At 37.9% G+C, this 23,112-nt stretch overlaps 4 protein-coding genes and 1 long non-coding RNA gene across 7 annotated transcripts in view; 3 read left to right on the top strand and 2 right to left on the bottom strand.

The window, feature by feature from the left end:
- LOC107646285 (putative disease resistance protein RGA1) lies at positions 16–3,001 on the top strand. Its single transcript, XM_016350479.2, has one exon. It carries the CDS (start codon positions 135–137, stop codon positions 2,610–2,612), a length of 2,478 nt encoding a protein of 825 aa, XP_016205965.1. The 5' UTR covers positions 16–134; the 3' UTR covers positions 2,613–3,001.
- Positions 3,860–5,819, bottom strand: LOC110263108. Its single transcript, XR_002348170.1, has 2 exons — positions 4,755–5,819; positions 3,860–4,687 (listed from the first exon to the last, which is right to left on the bottom strand). It is a non-coding gene; the product is annotated as an uncharacterized LOC110263108 (long non-coding RNA).
- LOC107645481 lies at positions 8,799–11,244 on the bottom strand. The gene is made up of 3 exons (XM_016349514.2): positions 10,431–11,244; positions 9,315–10,355; positions 8,799–9,216 (listed from the first exon to the last, which is right to left on the bottom strand). The coding sequence occupies exons 1-3, from the start codon at positions 11,118–11,120 to the stop codon at positions 8,929–8,931; spliced, it is 2,019 nt and encodes a 672-aa protein (XP_016205000.1). The 5' UTR covers positions 11,121–11,244; the 3' UTR covers positions 8,799–8,928.
- LOC107645478 (putative disease resistance protein RGA1) lies at positions 13,491–16,672 on the top strand. The gene has a single exon (XM_016349511.2). The coding sequence runs from the start codon at positions 13,681–13,683 to the stop codon at positions 16,267–16,269; it is 2,589 nt and encodes an 862-aa protein (XP_016204997.1). The 5' UTR covers positions 13,491–13,680; the 3' UTR covers positions 16,270–16,672.
- LOC107645476 (putative disease resistance protein RGA1) overlaps positions 22,488–23,112 on the top strand; it is a 4,670-nt gene continuing 4,045 nt past the window's right edge. For 2 of the 3 annotated variants that reach the window (XM_016349507.2, XM_021103777.1), the window contains exon 1: positions 22,488–23,040. The gene's annotated coding sequence lies outside the window, so the exon portion shown is untranslated. The remainder of the gene's footprint in view (positions 23,041–23,112) is intronic. The other variant, XM_016349508.2, reaches the window with a different exon arrangement.

The following is a 23,112-nucleotide window of genomic DNA, read 5'->3' as shown; positions in this document are numbered from 1 at the left end:
ATAATAGATACTTGCGAGTTAAGCTATCTAATAACATACATGCTATTATTTACTTTGATATCTAAGGTTGATTGTGTAGCCTTAGTCACATTTCGAGTTCTGGACTAGCATTTGGTCCTCTTGTATCAGAAACTATGCCGGAACCTGTCCCCTTCGGCATCATGGAGAGACTGATAGCAGATCTTGCTTCACCTGCACTTGATGAAATCCGTTTGAAGGGCGGTTTTTCTGACGAGATGAATCAGTTGAAAGACACTCTTTTATTGGTCAAATCTGTGCTGCTGGATGCGGAGAGAAAGCAAGAAAATAACCGACCTCTGACGGTGTGGCTAAGGGAGTTGAAAAATGTCCTCTGTGATGCTGACGACTTCCTTGATGATATTCAAACCCAAGTGTTACGGAATCATGTGGATAGAGCCTCCAAGGTACAGCAATTCTTCACAACTTCTAATTCTATTGTTTTTCGCGTTAAGATGGCTCGAAAAATGAAGTCACTGAAGAAGAGACTAGACATGGTTGCAGCTGATATGAGTAAGTTTGCTCTAGAAGCAATTGATGTTGATAACCACGTTTCACATAGGAGCAGGGAAACGACCTCTCTCGTTGCTGCAGATGTGAATGTGATAGGACGGGAGATCGATAAAGAATTTATCATAGACCTCCTAATGCAGCAGAATCCTGAAGATGATGACGAACGTATCCCAGTTATTCCCATTGTGGGGACGGGAGGAGTAGGAAAGACCACACTTGCTCAGCTTGTCTTCCGTGATGAGAGGGTAACTCAGTGTTTCCCATTGAAATTGTGGGTGTCTGTCTCTCTGGACTTTGATATCCAGCAATTGATTGTTAAGATCATCAACTCTGCGAGTTCTCATTTGCGCCAACTGAATTTAAAAGAACTGGACATGGAGACTTTGATACGTCTCTTAAAGGATACGCTTGCTGGTCAAAAGTTCCTGCTTGTCTTGGACAATGTATGGAATGAAGATCGTGTTAAATGGATGGAGCTGAGATTTTTAATTGAAATGAGCAATAAAGGTGGTAAAATCCTGTTGACAACACGGAGTTCTAAAGTTGCTTCTATGATGGGTACTGTACCCGCTTACAAGCTACAACCTCTTTCCGAAGAGAACTCAATGTTTCTGTTTCTTGAATGTGCATTCAGAAACAGGGAAGAGAAAAAGCACTCGGATTTGGTTATGATTGGAAAAGAAATTGTGGGAAAATGTAAAGGGCTTCCTTTGGTCATCAGAACACTGGGGAGTCTACTACTTTCTAATCGTACCAAGCATGAGTGGGAGTCACTGAGAACTAATGATATTTGGAATTTGGAAAGTATTCTTCCTGCACTTAAACTCAGCTACGATCAAATGCCAACTTATTTGAAGCAATGTTTTGCTTTGTTCTCCCTTTATCCAAAGGGTTATATTTTTCTTAGTTCTGATGTTGCTTGTCTATGGGGGGCTCTAGGTTTGCTTCTACTGCCAAGCCAAGGTAAAACTTTGTTAGATGTTTCAAATCAATATTTGAGTGAATTGAGTTCCAGATCTTTCATTCAGGTTGTTGAAGACTCTGGCACTTTCTTTTATTTTCAAATTCATGATTTAGTTCATGATCTCGCATTACTTGTTGCAAGAAATGAATGCGTGCTAGTCAGTTCAGACATGCAAAATATATCAGGAAATATTCTGCATCAATCTTATATTGAAGATGATTTGCGTGGCATTTTATTCTCACGAGGAATATTTCGTGTGAGAACCATACTATCTCCAGTTCATGGAGTGGGAGCCAAGGATGAAGTTTTGTTGAATGCATGGATATCAAGATACAAATCCTTGCGATTTTTGGATTTGAGTGATTCTACTTATGAGACTTTGCCCCAGTCCATTGTGACGTTGAAACATTTAAGATTTCTCTCTCTCAGGAACAATACCAAAATTCAGAGGCTGCCTGCTTCAATTTGCAAACTACTAAATTTGCAATCTTTGCTTCTTGATGGGTGCACAAAGCTTGAAGTATTGCCACAAGAATTGAGAAATTTGATCAATCTCCGACAACTGGGGATAACCACAAAGCAATCTGTTTTGCCTGAGAGTGACATTGCAAAGCTGAGCTCTCTTGAATATTTATGTATTAAAAAATGTGACAAGCTGGAGTCCTTGTTTGTAGGGAGAAAGTTGCCTAATCTTCGAACTTTGGAGGTTGATAGTTGTGAGAGGTTGAAGTCTTTACCACTTAATGTTAACCATTTTCCTCAATTGGAGACTTTGGTAATCAACAAGTGTGGTGATTTGGACTTCTCTGAGGAAGTGCGGAACTCTACCCTGAGACTAAAAGTCCTTTATCTTCATTCTTTGCCACAGCTGGTGGAGACCTTGCCTAGTTGTTTTCAAGGATCGGCAAGCACATTAGAAGCTTTGGCTATTAAAGAGTGCAACAGGCTGGAGTCACTTCCTGAATGGCTGTCAACTCCAAGTTCATTGAAATCTCTTCAAATAACAAATTGTCCTAATTTGAAGTCTCTCCCCAGTGACCTTCATCGCCCAGCACTTAAATCATTCGAAATCAGTGATTGTCCTAGATTACAGACGACTCACCAGCTCAAGATGTAGACTATTGGCAGGGGATATCTCACATCAAGAAGACATCATAAAAGGAAGATGAAGAAAAATTGGAGGAAGATCCAAGTCTTTATTGCTGAGATTAAACTATAAGTGCCTTTGTTTGTTCAAGTTTTCCATTTTAAATAGTTGTTCTTGTTTTGTTTTCCATAATGTACACTTGATCAGAACTGCACTTGGATTGTCTGTTTGATGTACGACATTATGACAACCTCTCTTTTAGCTTCGTGTCTTCTATTCCTGTATTGTTCTTTCCCTCTCAAACTGCAATTCAGACACTTCTGCTTAGTGTTGCCTTCTTTGAAATTTGCTACTAACTAAATGTAATGTTACAACCTCAGGGAGGGACATCTATGAGAAATCAAGCTTTTTTTTCTTAATTTATTTTAACCAGTTTGTTTAACATGTTTGAGCAAATAGACAATGAACATTGAGAAATTATGGAAGAATTTAGATAGCACTATTTGATTTAATGTGACAATCAAGACTGATGTTCAAGTGTCTTGTGTTTTTCTTGTTCCATGATGTGCAATTAATGTTCTCGTTTCATTTTGGATGATGTCTTTGATGATTGTTTCAGTTTTTGTTTGTTGTTTTTTGTAATAATTGAGGAACTTTCTCTATCATATACTGTAATTTACTAAATCTGATTTAAATGTTTGTCTTGGTTGAAATTGTCTGCAAAATAAAGTTACCATAAATAGGGGCATACATATATGAAAATTTTATTTAGTTTGCTAAAGCTATATTGGAGTACATAGCAATTATAATTAAATGAAATAGAATTTCTGTGGCACTCCATCACTTGTGATCTGTAAAATTTCTAAATATATAATTTGACAAGTTGCAGATTCAATCAACAATTACACACAAAGAGGCATATATGTATACATTCACAACTTGCAAAATGAAAATCATGATTGGGATTGTATAACAAATGTAGCACCGTTTACTAACAACCAAATAATATCGGTTAATTTTGAAAATCTGAAAGAACAGAATAAGAAAGAAATGGTGGCTGCCAGAATTCTATGTGGAATAGAAAGGCAAAAGAACAATATATAGGAAGAACAGAATTAGTCAAAAATGAATAATACAAATACAATAGTTAAAGTGATTAACTACTTTTCTTACTAGCAGCAGCGGTTTAATACTTGTTATTCATCAAGGCAAGCTAACAATTATCTAGATGGTTATTAATGTTCACAACAAAGTATTTAGTTGCAAATAATCACAATGGATGGTAATTTTGTGTGTAAATAAAATAAGAAGATGCTACATTCAACTCAAAACCTTAAAATGTCAAATTAATGGGTCTCTCATCTTATAAACTTCTCACTTTTTCTTACTTTCTTTGATGTGAGACTAACTTCATGCACTCTTCACACTTGCAACATTAACAGCATCCAATGCACTACAAATCATATACCACTACTTTTGCACCGGAGGAGTATCATTATCAATGTTATATACAATTAATAGAAAATAATACCTAAGAGAAAACTTTGCCTAACCTAGGAGAATAATCAATTACATTCAGAAACAATAACTGTCCACTTCCATCAAGTAATCTCCAGATCTTGAAGATCAACAATGAAAATGCACATGTGAAATGCGAGATATCTTGTGCCAATCCTCTCCATCTTGTGGATTATATTTTTCATATAAGCTAGGACAACCTATCATATCCAGAGATTCAAGGACTGTGAGGCGATCATCATTATTAGGAAGAGACATCAATTTTGGAGCATTTATGATGCAAAGAGATTTCAGGACATTCATACGTGGTAACCACTCAGGAAGTTCTTCCAGCATCTTGCAATCTTTAACCCTCAAGTACTGTAACGTGCTTGCAGCTCCATGAATCCAACCAGGTAAGGTCAGCACCAGTGGCAAACACTAAAGAGAAAGAAATTTTAACTTGGAGATGGAGTTTTTATCCGGATGTATATCTGACAGTTCCAGAATTCCTTTCTGGCTTGATGTTCCCTTTACTCAAATTTTTGAAAGAGTAAGGTGCCCATCGTCCTTGCCGCCAAAGGAGCTCCTCCACGTTTCTTGACAATCTCCATTCCTATCGCCAACAAATCTGGATGTTGCGTTTCTCTGTCCGTAAAAGCCCATTTACAAAACACAGAAAATAAATCCTCCAGAGGAAGACCCTTCAAATTGTGAGAGTAAATGGAATCCATCATGGAAGCAATTGCATAACTACGTGTTGTCACTAGGATCTTACTTCCTTCAGCACCCACTTGAATCAACCCATTTACCACGATCCTCGTTCCATACATCATCTAAGACCAGTAGGAACTTCTGATCGCTAAGTTTAATTCTTAGCAGATTTGTCAATTGTTCCATTTCTAGAGCATTTAGATTCAGTTGGCTGGCAGAAGCAGCCCCCTGGGGAGAAGCACCCCCCTTGGAAGAAGCGATGATTCTGATAATTAATTGCTTAATATCAGACAGCACAGCTTGGATGTATGACAGGGTTTCATTCAAGTGTTGCAGGTGTGGAAGAGCTATCGTTGAAGGTAAAGCACTCTCATCATCTCTATCGTGTGAGTTCAGGTGTGAAGAGAAGAGAAGAGGGATGAAGAAAGGAAACAGAGGTGAGAGAAAATTTGCACTCTGAAAATTGATCATGTCAAAAATGAGCATTCTAACTGATTACAAGAATGAACAGTATTCTACTTATAGTATCTACTTTGCTAAGCTACTTAATTTACCAGTCTTCTAAGTTACCAGTTACATACAAGAGTCAAGACCTTCTAGTTACTTCTAACATCTAACTGACTATACAACTACTCTAGCTAACTGAGTAATACATCTCAAGTAACAGTAGGCCTTTATATACACCTACCACATTACAAATTTCTTTATATGCAGGAGAAGAAATCTTCCCTATTAGTGATCCCGCTCACAATGGTAGTTTCAATCATGATTGCTGGGAAATAGGCCAGAAGAGATAAAAAGACAGAACAATTGAAATGCTTAGGAGACTATCAACTATCAAGTCAGCTTTAGATATCCATTGTTGCTTCCAGTCTTCAACTACTTGACCTGGACAACAACTGTCGGATTACTCACCCAGAAACAAAAATAGAAATACGTGAAAAAGAAAGCCATTCCCACTTTCTTTGAGAGGAAAGTTTTCACATGTACGGACCAAATAATCCCTGGAATGATTGTGTAAAGGACGGAAAGTGACATAAAGTAACCATTTAGTGGAAAAGAAATATTAATTATCAGTGTAACTAACTATCTTTTAAAAATTATCCATAAAAAATAAATAACTTTTTATAAAAATAAATATTTAAATTAAAAAGTTGACTAAAAATTAAATAACTTTTGTTTTCCATGCTGTACACTTGATCAGAATTGCACTTGGATTGTCTGTTTAATGTACAACATTATGACAACATCTCTTTTATCTTAGTGTCTTCTGTTCCTGTATTGTTCTTTTTCCCTCAAACTGCAATTCAAACACTCCTGCTTAGTGTTGCCGCCTTTAAAATTTGCTACTAATTAAATGTAAAGTTACAACCTCGGGGTCAGGGAGGGACATCTATGAGAAATCAATCTTTTTTCTTAATTTATTTTAACCAGTTTCTTCAACATGTTTGCTTAGATAGACAATGAACATTGAGAAATTTTGGAAGAATTTGGATAGCACTATTTGATTTAATGAGAATTGATGCAGGGTACTAAGTAGTTGTAAAATCAGGACGGCAATGAATGAAAATTCCTTCAAGTTGAATAGAACTGAAAATTTTGGTTGTAGAAATCTTTGGAGAATTTTATCAAACACAATATTTGATTCAGTGGTTATTGATGTAACGATTTCATGCAGTTGTAGTAGCATAAACACTCTTGTTGAAGTTGGACATTAAGAGGAATGAGACACATTAAAAGAATGATATTTATGGAATGTGTGATGAAGATGAATTTTTCTCTCATGTATCCCAACACCCATTCCGTGACATCTTTCTGCTCACCATTATCTGCCAACTTCATGAACTTGAAATCCATGAGGGACTGGCAAATGGCACTCATATTCTCTACTACCCCAGAAACTTTCACTCCAACTTTCTTGCAGAAACTCACCTCTTTTCTCACATCAATAAGAGACTTGCTGAGGAGTGGTAACTATGATTGCAACATCTACTCCAGTTGCATCAAGGCATTGAACAATTGAAAAAAAAAAAAAACAAAGAAAATCTAAGTTTCCACTTTCAGTCAATAATCCAATATGACCTATAGTGCAAACAAGTATAAAGGATGTTGTATTGTTGTATAATTGTGTCATTATTAAGCATAAAATAGAGGAGCAAGAAAGAATGTTTTTAAGAGAACAAACAATTGTTGTGGCAGCAAGACACGCTTCAAAGTTCTATGCTCACTATAATGCATTACATTGATGGTCTCTGTGATTTGCGTGTTTAGACTTGAGTCTAGAATAGATTATGACTCTTGATATTAATATAACCTTTATTATTGAGTCTGATGTCATAGGAAGGGAACATGATAAGGAAAGGATCGTGAAGCTCTTAATAGAGCAGACTTCTGATTATGATGATGATGATAAACATGTTTCTGTTGTTCCCATTATACTTTAGAAGGTCTTTCTCTAGATGATTCATTATTTTTTGTTTCTTAGATGGGCTTTTAAAGAAGGAGAAGAGAAATGGCATTCTAATTTAGTAGTGATTGGAAAAGAAATTGTGAAAAAGTGCAAAGGAGTTCCCTTAGCAATAAGAACATTAGGAAGTTTACTATATTCAAAATATGAGATAAATGATTGGGAATCACTAAGAGATGCTGAGATTTGGAATTTGCCACAGAAAAAGGATGACATCTTACCTGCATTAAAATTAAGCTATGATCAAATGCCATCCTATTTGAGGCAATGTTTTGCTATGTTCTCCCTTTTCCCAAAGGATTGTAGACTTACCAGTGTTGATGTTGTTTCACTTTGGAGTGCACTAGGTTTGCTTCCAACACCAAGCAAAAATGAAACTTCACTAGATGTTGGAAACCGATATTTGAGTGAATTAATGTCAAGATATTTTCTTGAAAATATTTCTGGCTGTGGCACATCTTATCATTTTTGTATACATGATTTAGTGCATGATCTGGCACTGTATGTGGCAAAAGATGAGCGCCAACTTATCAGTTCCGACTGTCAAAATATACCAGAAAATGTTCTTCATCTATCTTTGTCCGAATTTGATTTGTTTGGCAAATCTTTCAAGCTAAACTTATTAGGTGTGAGAACTCTTCTATTTCCTTTTGGAAGAGTGGGAGCCAACAATGAAGATTTGTTCAGAGCATGGGTGTCAAGTTGCAAATATTTACGATATTTGAATCTAGATTATTCCACATTTGAGACTCTACCTCGATCAATCAGCCAGCTGAAACATTTAAGATATCTTTCACTCAGGTATAATATAAAAATAAGGAGACTTCCTTCTTCTATTTGCATGCTCCAAAATTTGCAGTGTTTGCTTCTTACTGGATGTATAGAGATTGAAACATTGCCAAAAGGGTTAAGAAACTTGATCAGTCTGCAAAGTATGTCAATAACCACAAAGCAATCTGTCTTACCAGAGTGTGACATTGCAAAGTCTTGCGTAATAATATATTCATATGACCATCTAAGTATCAAATAATAACATGAACAAATAAAAAGAAGGTCTACATCTATAATTGACCAAATTTTTTTGTTAGTGCTTAGGATAAGTCAAGTAGCAAAGTTTGGTGCACATATATTCCATTTTATATTCTAATATTTGTTTTATATAATCCAATATATATGTACATAATCTAATTTTTAAATTTTTAATTTTAATAAATATACAATAAATAAATTAAAAACTTAAAGCAGATGCTTGAACCTAACTCATCAATTAATCTAGTTGTATAGGTTAGTATTTCTCTATTTTCATTCTAGTGATCGATTTTCATTCTACCGATTTATTCAACAAAAAAATAAGAATGATTCTAAATGAAACATATTATTTGTTTGTTTAAAATTATTAGGCTTTGATGGAGATTGCAAACACAATAAGTTCAGTTTACCAATATGCAACAATAACTAGCAATAGCTACAAGATAAGACCAGAGGCATACAAATCACTATAAATTGGTGATGAATAAGAAGGAATATATTCATACATCAAGAAACAAAATTGCGAGGATAATATTTCACAAAAAGAGTTCTAGCATCAACAAACAAAGTTTCAACATCCAATTAAAAAAGAAAACAAGGTAATTCCTAAAGCTTGTTTAGTTTTTCTCTATGGTAATGTTACTGTGGTGTCTCCTGCAAGCTCATGTTCTCCAATGCCAAATTTAGTCCCTCTAAGGTTGCATTGGCCACAAGATTTCCATCCTTAATCTTGACAGGGCTAACCTCAGAGAGAAGGTCCAAACATCGTAGTTGACATACCTCTTGAAGCAGGGAGTGAGACTTACAATACCCTAAAATAAATTGTTCGGTGACATCATTCGGATCCGTTTCATCATGGCAGGATTTCATCTTCGACTCAAGATTCTCACCTAAAAGCCCAAATATTGACCAAGCATAAGCTGAAGCCTGCATCATCTCAATCAAACAATTTAACAAATAAAGATTGGCATCAATCAAATTGTACTAAGAAAAGATCAACTAAAAAGGTAGATGATTATACATACAGGATATCCAGGTAATGATGATCCATCAGATTGGGAATGAGGAAACTTCAATTTCAACTTGGAAATCTTATTTCCTATCATAGTGGTGTATGGTTCTGACAAGTCAATCGTGCCAGATGCCTTCTTAGACTCAAACCTCAGTAGAGATAACCAATTTGAAGCATCATTTAAGGCATCCATGGCAAGGCGTTGGCCTTGGATGGTGGTGAGATTGCAGGAGAGAGCAATGCGGGTGCAGAGGGCTACCAGGTTGAAGAGAACAGAGGCCTTCTCCAAATGGATGTTATGCTGAGAAGAGTCCTGTTGCGGGCTGATGGCATTGTACCAAACAAAGATAGGTGGGTTGGGTAAGATATTCAAAGGGAAGAAAGGCTCAATCATGCAAAGGCATTTGAAATAACGGATGAGGCAGTCACGGCGAAAGGGTAGAGAAAGGTCATCACGCAGCATCTCATTGCGCAATTTCTGTAGCATTTCGAGAAGGCCTTCTACTTTCTTTGCCACGCTCTCAGAGTATTTGAGGACAAAGTAATTGCGCAGGGACTCGTAGAGATTCAAGGGCTCACTCTTCTTCAAAGGAAGATATTGAAGAATATTTGAATACCACGGAGACGGCGAAGATGAGAGGATTGCGGAATTTGTTGGATAAGGAGGAGGCATGTCCCATGGGTTAGCCACCAGCTTTCCATCCTTGACGATCTTGAAAGGATTGAACTCGGAGAGGAGGAGGTCAAGGTATATTTGTTGTAGGTTGGGTTTCCTGCAAATCCCTCTCACTAATATCTCAGTCACACATTCTGCATCATGATCAAGAGCACAAGAATTGACCGATGAGTATACTTCAGGTAGCAGGGATCTGGGTAGGATGAATGATTTCGTCACATGAGCAGCCTCCCTCGCCTTCGCCTTAAAGAAGTTCAACTTCTGGGAAAGATGAGTTACCCAGGTTTCGCCTTGGTCAAAACGGTAGTCATGTTTCCGTCCAGCCACACCCAAAACCACAAGTATCAGATAATTTGCCTTAAGATAAAAGTCACAAACCTACATCATCATCATCAATTTATCATCAATAGAATGAAAAAATAAATGTAAAATCAATCAAGAGTGAAGACTGACCGGGCTAAACAATGGGTCACATCGGTGTTGTTGGAGAGCGTAACTGGCGTGGTTGTTGTTGAGTTGTTGCTGTAATTCAAGCTCGGAAGCCTGAGCAGAGAAGAGGTGGTGCAGAAACTCCGCGAACTGGACAGTCAAATCGAGGGTGGCGGAGACCACATGCTTGGCAAAAACCTTCCAGAGTTTGAAGAAGAAATTGGCGGCAACTTTGAAGGATTCCATTGCAAGATGACGGCCAAGGGCGGTGGTACGGTCGCAAGAGGCAGCAATCTGGCTGTAGATGGCTCCAAGGTTGAAGAGAACAGCGGCCTTCTCCAATTGGATGGCGTTGCGCTCGGAGGAGACCCCTTCCTCATGCTCAGGGTTGATGGCGTCGTACCAGACAAAGATGATGGGATCGGCGTCGGCGTCGGCGTCGGAGGAGAGAGAGGTGAAGAGTGGGTCAACCATGCAAAGACATTGGAAGTAGTGGATGAGGCAGTCACGTTGCATGGGAAGGGAGAGGTCCCCTCCACGCTCCACCATGTCCCTGCGGCATTTATTTAGGGTTTGCAAAACGCTTTCAACTTTTTGTGCATCGCTCTCCGAGTATTTTGAGGCTACCAACTTACGTAACGGCAGGTACAGCTCCACCGGATCAGTTTTCTTCAGTGGAATTGACAGCACCGTTTCCGGATCATCGTTGCTCATGGCCACGTGGAATGAGTGAGTATATAGGATGTGATACGACTAGGGATTGTTTCTATTTGATATCATGTCAGACTCAAATTATGCCTTATGACACTCTGATTGTAACTCGCGTAACTCGCGAACCATCCATTCCAAATAGTCAAAAACTTGAATTTTTAGCAAAAAATACACGAATGATTTTATATCCAATACTCAATCTCCTTTTGGGCTTGAATTATGAACAAGGCACATGCTTATCATTCTTGTACTAAAATTCAATTTTTATTTAGAAGAGTGAAGCAAACAAGGATCAAATTCTAAAACTCTACCTAACAGTTTAAGCTTTTATGTTGAGGCAGGTAAATGGTTTTATGTCAAGTAAGAAGTTAAGGAGTTCTAACCTACCTCAAATCTAATGACAAATGATAGGCTTTTCACTACCTCAATGATCCAACTGGTCGATAATCAATTCCTCTGCTATAATACCACAGCATTTCCCCTGTTTTCATTCCATAGTCCTTCTGCAGTGAGGTCTGTAAAAACCAAAGAAACCAGCGATACAATCTTGAATTTACAGATGCCAATGCCTTTAAATTATATGCACCAAAAGGAATATTGAACATAGCTATGGAGTATAGAGGTACATGAACTAAGCTGCAACAATACACAAGTTTGTGCAATGACTATATTCTTGAATAAAGAAGGGCTGCAACTTCTTTCTTTTTTTTTTCCTTTGCTCGAAAGAACTTATCGTATCATATTATTGTAAGAAGAATCAACTGAATCTGTAGAACCTTGGAAATCGTTCACAACTGTCCACAAGTATGAACATTCTGCTTCTTTAATTTCTCCTGTAAAACATACCCTACACCAGGAAGTTCATCAACAGGAAGTTGATTTAAATGATCATCAACCTCAAAATGTAAATTTCTGACTGTCAAAATATACCAGAAAATGTTCTTCATCTATCTTTGTCTGAATTTGATTTGTTTGGCAAATCTTTCGATCTAAACTTAATAGGTGTGAGAACTCTTCTATTTCCTTTTAGGAAGTAATGAAGATGGAGTAGCTAATGGAAGATGAAGAAGAATTGTCTTGACAACCCGGATTGGAGTCAAAGTGCCTTTTGTTTCTTCAGTTTCCATAATGTACACTATTGTTCTTGTTTTGTTTTAAACTATATGTCTTTGATGGTTTTTCAAGTTTATGTATGTTCTTTTGTAATGATTGTACTTTCTCTTATCAGATGGTATTTCAAGAAGTCTGATTTAGTGTTGCCACAATTAGAAATTCTCTACAAATTAGATATTAAGTTACAATCTGAAGGAAGGACATGCATGAATGATCTTATCTAACTAGCTGAAACATATTTAAGTAAATAGTTAGCGCAGGTAATTGAAATTGTGGAATTTCTCAAGAACTTGGATAGCATTTTATTTGGTGTGATGATTACTATGGACTAGGTGCACCGCACGAGCACTAACATATTTGACATGTGCTGCTATGCTTTAATCTTTTCCCATTATATTGCACCGGTTCTAATTGTTAAAAGTTTTATTTAGTATAAGGTATTAGACTTCATAAGTTCACAACTTGAAAATTAAAATCTTGACTTGGATTTGGATAGATGAAAACGCTTGATAAGATATGCATTGGAACCTGAAGTTGTGTACTAATTGACAATCCATTTACTGTTCTCTGGATTTGATGAAAGGGATGCAAAAGATCACAAGTAAAGTTCAAGCTAAACCAGATTAGTAGAGGAAAAAAAATGACAAATAATTACCATTAACAATTTTTTTACAGGAGAAATCTTCAAAGTTCATCAAACAAGGCACTCTTGTAGCAGAACTAGATTGGAGATCATGAAATTTCAATGCAACATATATAACAAAGTAATGCAATTTGGACTAAGAAGCATAATTTTCACAGGGCGGTTTTGGATCGATTTTGAGCAAAAACCGCATCCGGTCACTAATTTAATATTTATCATGCTTAGTCTTCATTTTTATGTATGTTACCCTGATATTTATCATGCTTAACCCAATATCTTTTGGACCTGTTTGAATCTAAACACCTCTACCTACCTGATATTAATTAGAGCAGCAATGAGAACTATTTAAAATACAGAATCAGTCATGCTATGATTATTTATCTTTTTGTATTAAAACAAAGGATTTAATTTTAGTTAAAATGTGCCCATAGTATTCATACGAATAATTAAATCATATTGAAAAAGAATATCTATTTGTAAATTAGTCTTTTGAAAATACATCTAATGATATGAATTGTGATATTAATTTAACATTTTTTAAATAATTTGTTTAACGAATATTTTAAAGACACTTGAGTTTGCTTCATGTGATGATGGCGTGTTTCCGGCAATTACATTAATCTCTTAATATGTGAATGGTTAACTCTTTAAACTTTAGTGAAATAAAAAACTGCATTAGCATCCAATGATCCAAGAAGACTTTGGATTTTAAAATTTGTAGTTTATAGACTTCGCTGCTGAAGATTGAAGACTCTAACTGCGTTCATCTTCTGCATACTCTCTCATATTTTCTTAGATTAAGTATTCATGGCTGAATCATTCATCTTCAGCATCGCTGAATCACTCATAACTAAGCTTGCTTCTCGTGCATACCAAGAAGCATCTCAGGTGGTTGGTGTCTACGATGACCTCCAAGACCTGAAAACCAGTCTCTCTTATGTGAAAGCTGTTCTGTTGGATGCAGAGCAGAAGCAGGAGCAGAACCATGAGCTGCGGGAGTGGCTAAAGCAGATCAAACTCATCTTCTATGATGCTGAGAACTTGCTTGATGAAGTTGACTGCGAATCACTGCGCAAGCAACTGCGAATCACTCACAAGGACAAGGTAGGTGGCTTCTTCTCGAGTTCTAATCAACTTTTGTTTCGCTATAAGATTGCTCAACAAATCAAAGAGATTAGGAAGAGATTAGACAGAGTCGCGGCCGATAGGGATAAGTTTGGGCTTCAAACAATTGCAGTTGATAGGCGAGTTGTGCACAGGAGGGAATTGACTTACTCCCATGTTGTTGAGTCTGATGTCATAGGACGTGCTCATGATAAAGAAATGATTGTAAAGCTCTTGATGGAACCCAGTCTTGACAAAAATTTTGGCTCTAAAGATATCTCTGTGATTCCCATTGTGGGAATTGGAGGTTTGGGAAAGACCACTCTTGCTAAGCTTGTCTTCAATGATAAAAGGATAAATGAGTCCTTTCCATTGAAAATGTGGGTCTGTGTGTCTGATGAATTTGATATCAAGCAATTGATTATTAAAATCATCAATGCTGCTACTCTTAATGGTACCACTTCTGGAGATGCTCATGTGGTCCAACAAACCTTGAAAGACTTGGACATTGAACAATTGCAATATCTTCTAAGAAATAAGCTTGCTGGTCAGAAGTTCTTACTGGTCTTGGATGATGTATGGAGTGAAGATCGTGCCAAATGGATTGAACTGAGAGATCTCATCAAAGCCGGTGGTGCTGAAGGAAGTAAAATTGTAGTGACAACACGAAGTTACTCTGTTGCTTCTATAATGGGTACTGTGCCTTTTCATGATTTACAAGGTCTTTCGTTTGAAGAATCTTTGTCTTTGTTTGTTAAATGGGCTTTTAAAGGAGGAGAAGAGGAAAAGTACCCTAATTTGGTAATGATTGGAAAAGAAATTGTGAGAAAGTGTAAAGGAGTTCCTTTAGCAATAAGAACGTTGGCAAGTTTACTATTTTCAAAATATGAGATAAATGTCTGGGAATCAATGAGAGATAATGAGATTTGGAATTTACCACAAAAGAAGGATGATATCTTACCTGCACTAAAATTAAGCTATGATCAAATGCCATCCTATTTGAGGAAATGTTTTGCTATGTTCTCACTTTTTCCAAAAGATTTTGAATTTCAGAGTCATGACGTTCATTCACTTTGGCGTGCAGCAGGTTTGCTTCCATCACCAAGCAAAAATGAAACTTCACTAGATATTGCAAATCGATATCTGAGTGAATTAATGTCAAGGTCTTTTCTTGAAAATGTTTCTGACGTAAGCACATACTATTACTTTTTTATACATGATTTGGTGCATGATCTTGCACAATATGTTGCTAACGATGACTACCAACTAATCAGTTCTGAAAATCCAAATATACCAGAAAATGTTCTCCATCTGTCTTTTACTGAACTTGGTTTGTTTAGCAAATCTTTCAAGCTAAACTTGTCAAGTGTGAGAACTATACTATTTCCTTTTGGAATAGAGAAAGCTGGCAATGAAGATCTGTTAACGACATGGGTGTCAACTTGCATATACTTGCGATACTTGGATCTGCGTGATTCCACATTTGAGACTCTACCTAGATCAATTAGCAAATTGAAACATTTGAGATTTCTTTCGCTCAGGAATAACAGAAGAATAAGGAAACTCCCTGCTTCTATTTGCACGCTCCAAAATTTGGAAGAGTTGCATCTTCGTGGGTGTGTGGAGCTTGAAACTTTGCCAAAAAAGTTAAGAAACTTGATCAATCTGCAAAGAATATCCATAACCTCAAAGCAATCTGTCTTGCCAGAGGGTGATATTGCAAAGTTGGGTTCGCTTAAATATTTAGATATTTATGCTTGTGACAACCTGGAATCTGCATTTGTAGGGGTAAAGTTGTCTGCCCTTCGATTTTTGCGGATTATGAGGTGTAAGAATTTGAAGTCTTTGCCACTTGACACAAACCATTTTCCTCAACTAGAGCAATTCACTGTCGATGAATGTGGTAATTTTGAACTGTCAGATGGACATGAGGACATGAACTCTGTCTTGAGGTTAACGACAATTTACTTTAGCATGGTGGTGAACTTCCCTCATTCTCTCCAGGGATATGCAAACACATTACAAACTTTGGTCTTCGCAAAGTGCTACGAGCTGGAGGCGCTTCCTGAATGGCTGCTAAATATGACTTCTTTGAAATATCTTCATATTTGGAGTTGCCCAAAGTTGGTATCTCTCCCCAGTGGCATCCACCGTCTTACAGCCCTTGATGTTTTGCGAATCGAAGATTGCCCTGAATTGTACACAAACTATCAGCCACATGCTGGAGAGTATTGGCACCAAATATCCCACATCAAGCATGTTGACATTAGGAAGACATGGAGAAGTCGCTAATGGAAGAGGAACATGATTTCTATGACAACCAAGGCTGATGTTCAAGTGTCTTTTATTTTCATTTTGGTGATTGTTTCAGTTTTTGTTTGCTGCTTTTTGTAATAAACTTTCTCTATCATATATTGTAATTTAAGAAATCTGATTTAAATGATGTTTGTCTTGGTTGAAATTCTCTACAAAATCAAGTTATGATATCAAAGAGGGCCAGAGGGGCATACATATATGATAATTTATTAGTTTGCTGAAGCCTGTATATTAGAGTACATAGTTAGCAATGATAATTAACTAAAATAGAAGTTCTAAATAAATTTGTATGGCACTTCATCACTTGTGATTTGTAAAATTATGCCAAGTACAGGCACCAAAGCCAATGGTGGTTAGCTCATCAGCTTATGCATAATTCTGATATGTCCATCATACACATTTAAATATGCTGCTATATATGTTGTCTCATCAGCTTATGCATAATTCTGATATGTCCATCATACACATTTAAATATGCTGCTATATATGTTGTCTTTCTTGGCCCTGACAAATTAGAATTGTTAACTTCAAATCTTGATTGGAATAGATGGTATAACAAAAGCTGCATTGTGGACTAGAGTTGTGAGCTCAATTGACACAATACATTACTAATCACTAATGATGCTATTATAAGTGTTATGGATTATTTGATGCAAGCAATGTAAAATACCTTTGGCGAATGATGGTAATCAGTGGCTAAGAGAATGGGGGATTGAATCTTAGCCCCTTTTTTTGTTGAGCATTACTTTCTGCCTTTTGAAATAGCTTCAAGAGTTTTTTTTTCTTTTTGTCTCGTAACTAGTCAAGAGATATTTTTCAATTTTGTCTCCTATGTAACAGAAACAGAAATGGAGTAGAAGAGAGAGAGAAAATCACACTAAGAAGTATCCTGGTTCAGCTGCTAAGTACAATGCAGCCTATATCCAGTTTTCATCACAACAATGATGGAATTACACTATAATCATACAGATTACATACACCAATTCTCCCTAGGAACTACCCTTCCTATCTGGGACAAGTCTAGAATCTATCCCCAATCCTGAACTTGACTTGGTCACTTACCAAACTTTCAACTGCAAAGTGCTAACCCAACATGTAAGGAGGTTTCCACAGAATCATAATACACAACACATAGATGTACAAAGGACCTCTAAGACACCTATGGCTTTTTCTTTAATTTTGTACCCTCTGCCTTTTACCTCTCACTGGCTTTTGCTTACAAACCTCACACTGTTTGCCTTTTTCACCATGAGACTTAGACAGACAAAACTAAAGAAAGAAATACAAAATGAAACACATTGAAGGAGAAGAACTTCTGTTAGCTTGGGTAGCTATGAGAACTCTGTGCTTACTCTCCTTGTCTCAAGCCTTGGCCGTTCACCCTTATTATAGAAGGAGAAGCTTCCAAGGTTGAAACGGTTCAACCAAGCCAACTTCTTCTTCTTCAACACTCAAAATCGGTTCGGACAGAGAGAAGAGAGAGGGAACCGAAAGCAAAGACCAACATGCAATTACCTCTCTCTCATCCCTTCTCATCAAGTTTCATCAATCTGAGCCTTCCATCTTGACTTGGTCCCCAAGAAGGATTTCTGGCCCTTGATGAACACTTGATCCTTGACAGCTCTATCTGCTCCACTTTTGCTTCCTCCTCCACGTAGCTACAGTAGCTACCTTCTGTGATGGGTGAACAAAAAGTAGAAATGAACAATACCACAGGGATCTTCTTCTCTGACCGAAATGGATCTTCTTCTTGCTCTTACTAAGAAAAGCAGTGACATCCTCCAAGCTTCTTGCTCTGTTCTAGTCAGATGGAAACCGCCAGATGAAGGATGGTACAAGGTCAATGTCGACGGCTCGGTTCTTCAAGCAAGGGATTCAGGTGCGTGTGGCGGGCTAATTAGAGATTCTAACGGCATGGTTGTGGCAGGATTCATGATGAATATTGGGGAAGTCACTATTACAGCTGTAGAATTATGGGCCATATACTTAGGTTTTAAGATTGTCATTGAAATGGGGTTAAAAAAAGTAAGGATGGAGACGGATTCTACCTGTGCAGTGAAGCTGCAGAATAGCTCAAGTCCCCTCCATAGTTGCACCTCCCTTATTTGGGCCATTAAAGATCTCCAAGCCAACTCTGGAGATTTCAGTGTCAACCACATTTTCAGAAAGACCAACTTTAGCGTAGATGCTCTGGCGAAGCACGCCCACAATCTCCCGGTGGGTGTTCATCGTTTCATCACTCCACCCTCTTTTATTGCCCCTTTTCTGGATGGCGATAAAAAGAAAGTCATATTTGCTAGAATTTTAAAAGCTTAGTTTGTTTTGTTTTGGCCCTGGAGCCCCATTTTTTATCAAAAAAAAAAAAATTTTAAATCAATTTTAATCTGTTACTAATTAAAATTTTAAACTTCTTAATCAATTAATTTAACATGTATCATCATTCCATTGAATTGAGAAATTAGGATTGAATATGATTATTATTTTTTTTTTAAAACAAAAGCTCAACACAACAAGGTGGAGCAAACAAGGCCATCCAACAATCCAATATAACTAAAAATAACAACACGAAACCGATCCCCAAGTCATCTCTGGCATAGCCATCAACAACAAAAGGGATCCACACCACTCCACTCGTTAGCACTAATGAAGGTCATGTTGATAATTTCTTCAACGCCTTTGCTTGTATTTTGGAAGATCTTCCTATTTCTTTCCATCCAGATGTTTCAGAGAATCGCACAGAAGCACCTCAACTGCTGCCCTTGATTCTCCTTACTCCTCGGTTCCTCTGTCCAGCTTAAAAAGTGCTCTTTCAGCGAACCTGTAACCATCTTATCCCTAATATGTTGATTCGTGATATGTATTTGGCAAATATCCTTCCATGGGCCTCCTCTAGTAGGTAGTACTTGAGTTGATAGTAACTCATTTGTGTTCAGATTATGGCAGGAACACACTACCTTCTTCCACAACGGGCACTCTTCCTTTGCAAACTGTCACCACCACTTAAATAACAGAGCAGTGTTTCGAATTAAAGCATCCCCAACTCCCAAACCGCCTAGCTTCTTAGGAGCCTGCACCACTTCCCATCTTACCAAAGCCATACCATTTCGACCATCTTCCTTACACCACAGGAATCTTCTCTGCAATGAAATCAACTTCTCAGCAACAGCTTTCGACATCTTGAACAGACTCAAATAATACACCGACAAGCTATTTAAGACTGATTTGATAAGCACCAATTTTCCAACTTTATTTAACACCTTAGCTTTCCACAGACTGAGCTTCTCCTCCACTTTGTCTATTATAGGCTTCTAGGTCTTCACCAACCTCGGATTTGCACCTAAAGAGATTCCAAGGTATTTAACTGGAAGAGTGTCTTGCTTACAACCCAACAAGTTGCACATACACTGGGCCCACTGCTCATCACAATTGATTGAAATCAAGCTGGACTTATCAAAATTGATACTAAGCCCTAACATCAACTCAAAGCACCTCAGCATCCTCTTGTAATTCTTAATAATCTCATCTTCTGGTGGGCAGAATAGAATAGTATCATTTGTAAATTGAAGGTGTGACAATTTTATACTGCCTTTTCCAACCAACAAAGGTGATATCCGTCCATTCCTGACTGCCTCTCCAATCATTCGATGCAGTACATCCACAACTAGAACAAACAAGAAGGGTGAAAGGGGGTCACCTTGTCTCAAGCCTCTTTCCATTTTGAACAGCTTAGATGGCGAACCATTTATCAGAACCGACATAGAAGCAGTGGTCACACACTCCATAACCCATGCTCTCCATTTCTGTCCGAACCCAATCTTTTGCAGCACAATGTCCACAAAACTCCACTTGACCCTATCATAGGCTTTTTGGAAATCTAGATTGATTATTGCTGCTTCCTTTTTCCTTAGTTTGAGCCAGTTTACCGTTTCACATGCGATAAGTGCCCCATCATGTATTTTCCTTCCCTTTACAAATGCACTCTGAGTCTCCCCTACTAACGCTGACATCACTGATCTCATCCTCCTAACTAAGACCTTGGATATAACCTTGTAAATGCATCCCACCATACTAATAGGTTGCAAGTCTTTGATTTTCTCCGCACCAATGAACTTGGGTGCCAGCGCCACCCAAGTGATATTGGAGTCCGCCGGTAGCTTGGACGTCTGAAAGAACCCCAACACTGCTGCCGTGAATTCTGCCCCAATCTCACCCTAACATCTCTTAATGAAATTCATGTTGTACCCATCACATCATGGTGCCTTATATGACTCACAGTCCCACACAGCCTCTCGAATCTCCTCGGCCAATGGTAGTACTTTTATAGTCACAGCATCTTGCTCATCTATCTTCTCCACCAAACCATCTCTGAAACCCACCATAGGAGAATGTTCTTGATGATATAAATCTTTGTAGAAATCTCTGATAGCAATCTTTATTCTAGCTTGATTCCGGACACGTCTGCCATTAATTACCAGTGCATCAATCTTATTATTCTGCCTTCTTGCTGATGCTATATTGTGGAAGTACCTTGTATTTTTGTCCATATCCTTCGTGTGCTGAGACCGAGACATCTGTTTCCAATGTACTTCTTTTCTCACATACCATCTCTCACAGCAAGTAACCAACGCCTTTCTTCTAGCCTCCATCATTCCATCATACACTCCATTACTTACCAGATCATCAATTCTCTTGAATTCTTCCTCAAACTTTTCAATCTTCTTATCCATTTCACCAAAATTGTCCTTATGCCATCTTCCCAACGAAAATGTCAAAGCCTTCAATTTATCTGGAAATTGTTTGTCCCCCAGACCTCTCCATTCCTCCTTTACCATTCTGAGAAATCTCTCATGTGTGAACCACGAGTCCAGGCTTCTGAACGGCCTTGGACCAACCGTCATCTTCCTGTCCTCAACTATTACAGGGCAATGATCTGACAAGCCCCTTGGCCCACCTCGAAGTTGAGACTCGGAGAACTCTTCTAACCACTCCAAGCTAAGTAGAGCTCTATCTATACAACTGCAAGAACGTCCCTGGAACCATATAAACTTGCGATCAGTAAGCGGCATATCCACTAAGTTCATATCTTGTATCCAACTCTTGAATTCTTCCGCAGACCGAGTTAAACCAGTAGCACCTTTTCTTTCATCATCATGTACTATTTCATTAAAGTCTCCCAGAAAGCAACAAGGAACTTGACATAACCCAACTATATAACTCAGCTCCTCCCAAACATGATTCTTCTCATCTCTATTATGTGCACCATAGACCAGGATAAATGAACAATTGAACAGACTCTTTAATATTACTCTTTCAACACACAACCACCTCTTCCCCTTATAGCAATTATTCATTTTAAACACCAAATCATTCCAAATTAACAACAATTCACCGGAGGCACCATCAGACCCTACATATTCCCAACCTACACCATTATGCCCCCATATTCTTGTAACGTCAAACCTCGTCAGTCGTCACTACCTGCTTTTTAGTCTCAATCAATCCAACTATATCTAACTTATGTTTATTCTTAAGGTCCTTAACCATTCGCAACTTTCCATCACCTCGTAACCCCTTAATATTCCATGAACTAAAATCATTTAAAATATTTTTATACACCTATTTTTTATTTTTTAGTCTGTACCGCCTCATTTTCGCCTTCTACTTTGTCACTTCTTTTACGAGCTATTTCTGCGTTCTGTGCTTGGAAAATTTCCATAATGTCCACATCCTCATTTTGCAGCACAACACGTCAACACCTACACCTAGGGGTGGTAATATGTACCCTATCGCGGGTACCCAACCCGACCCCACCCGATTCGCAGCGGGTAAGGTTCTCGTACGGGTTGGGTAAGGTGCGGGTTGAGTCTCAATCCTACCCAACTAAAGATGTTTATGTTATATACTTATATAAAAATATGTTTTAAGTGGATGTTGAATCAAAGATCTCTCAATAAATGCAAAACATACTTAACCACTAAAAGAAAATCATTAATTGATAATTTAATATTTTTTCTTAAATTTTTTTTTACAAAAAAATCAGTTCTATTTTAAATTATAATCAAGTTATATAATAATATTATATATTTTTTGTAATCCGCAGGTAGGGTCGGGTACTCACGAGTTAAGAGCGGATAGAGTTAGGTCTCAACTCGCAGATAGAGTAGAGTTGAGTTTATATAAAAATCTCAACCCGCAAATAAGGTTAAGGTTGGATCCAAACCCTACCCATTGTTACCCCTAACACACCTGACTCTTTTCCCAGCTCCGAGGTCTGTTTCCAGTAATTGGTCTTCTAACTTTGAACACTGACTGTCGCTGTCCTCTGTATTATTTTCCAGGTCCTCATGTCGAAAAGCACCCCCTTCAATGCCATAGTCAACCTGTTTGCATACCCTCCTTCTACTTCTCAGGATAAGACACTGGCCACCATCATCAGATCCCAGGTCAAGCAGGGCACCGGTGTCGTCACTTATCTTTAGGTGCCCGCGGCCCTCCGGAATGCATCCCTCAAGCACCGTGACCCCTCCTTCCTCGACCCCCTCATCAACTTCATCACTCCCGCCGCCACCGACAACCTGGCCTTTCGCCACCCCAGCCGTCTCAAGCTCAGCCCTGGCTGCTAGTAACTCTGCTTCGCCACCTACTGCACTTCCATCATCGTCGACAGCATCGTTCTCCTCGGTTTGGATCCGGTCATCCCCACCGCGAGGAACCCATCCCCCTTGGTCCACGACGAGTTCGTTTCCGGTTTGAATATGATTATTATTTATATTAAAATTGTATATATTTTTTTATTTTTTTAAATAACTATATTGAATC

Source organism: Arachis ipaensis, chromosome B06, assembly GCF_000816755.2.
Source record: "Arachis ipaensis cultivar K30076 chromosome B06, Araip1.1, whole genome shotgun sequence".
In the NCBI taxonomy this organism is placed as follows: Eukaryota; Viridiplantae; Streptophyta; class Magnoliopsida; order Fabales; family Fabaceae; genus Arachis; species Arachis ipaensis.
The sequence above is the reverse complement of the archived record's forward strand: the minus strand, read 5'-3'. Positions and strand labels throughout refer to the sequence as shown.

Bases quoted from the DNA above. Each gene is read 5' to 3' on its own strand.
- LOC107646285 (XM_016350479.2), top strand. From the start codon at position 135: ATGCCGGAACCTGTCCCCTTCGGCATCATGGAGAGACTGATAGCAGAT.
- LOC107645481 (XM_016349514.2), bottom strand. From the start codon at position 11,120: ATGAGCAACGATGATCCGGAAACGGTGCTGTCAATTCCACTGAAGAAA. The intron at 10,356-10,430 runs GTCAGTCTTCAC...ATGATGATGTAG, and splicing joins GTGACCCATTGTTTAGCCCG to GTTTGTGACTTTTATCTTAA. The intron at 9,217-9,314 runs GTATGTATAATC...GAGATGATGCAG, and splicing joins CATCATTACCTGGATATCCT to GCTTCAGCTTATGCTTGGTC.
- LOC107645478 (XM_016349511.2), top strand. From the start codon at position 13,681: ATGGCTGAATCATTCATCTTCAGCATCGCTGAATCACTCATAACTAAG.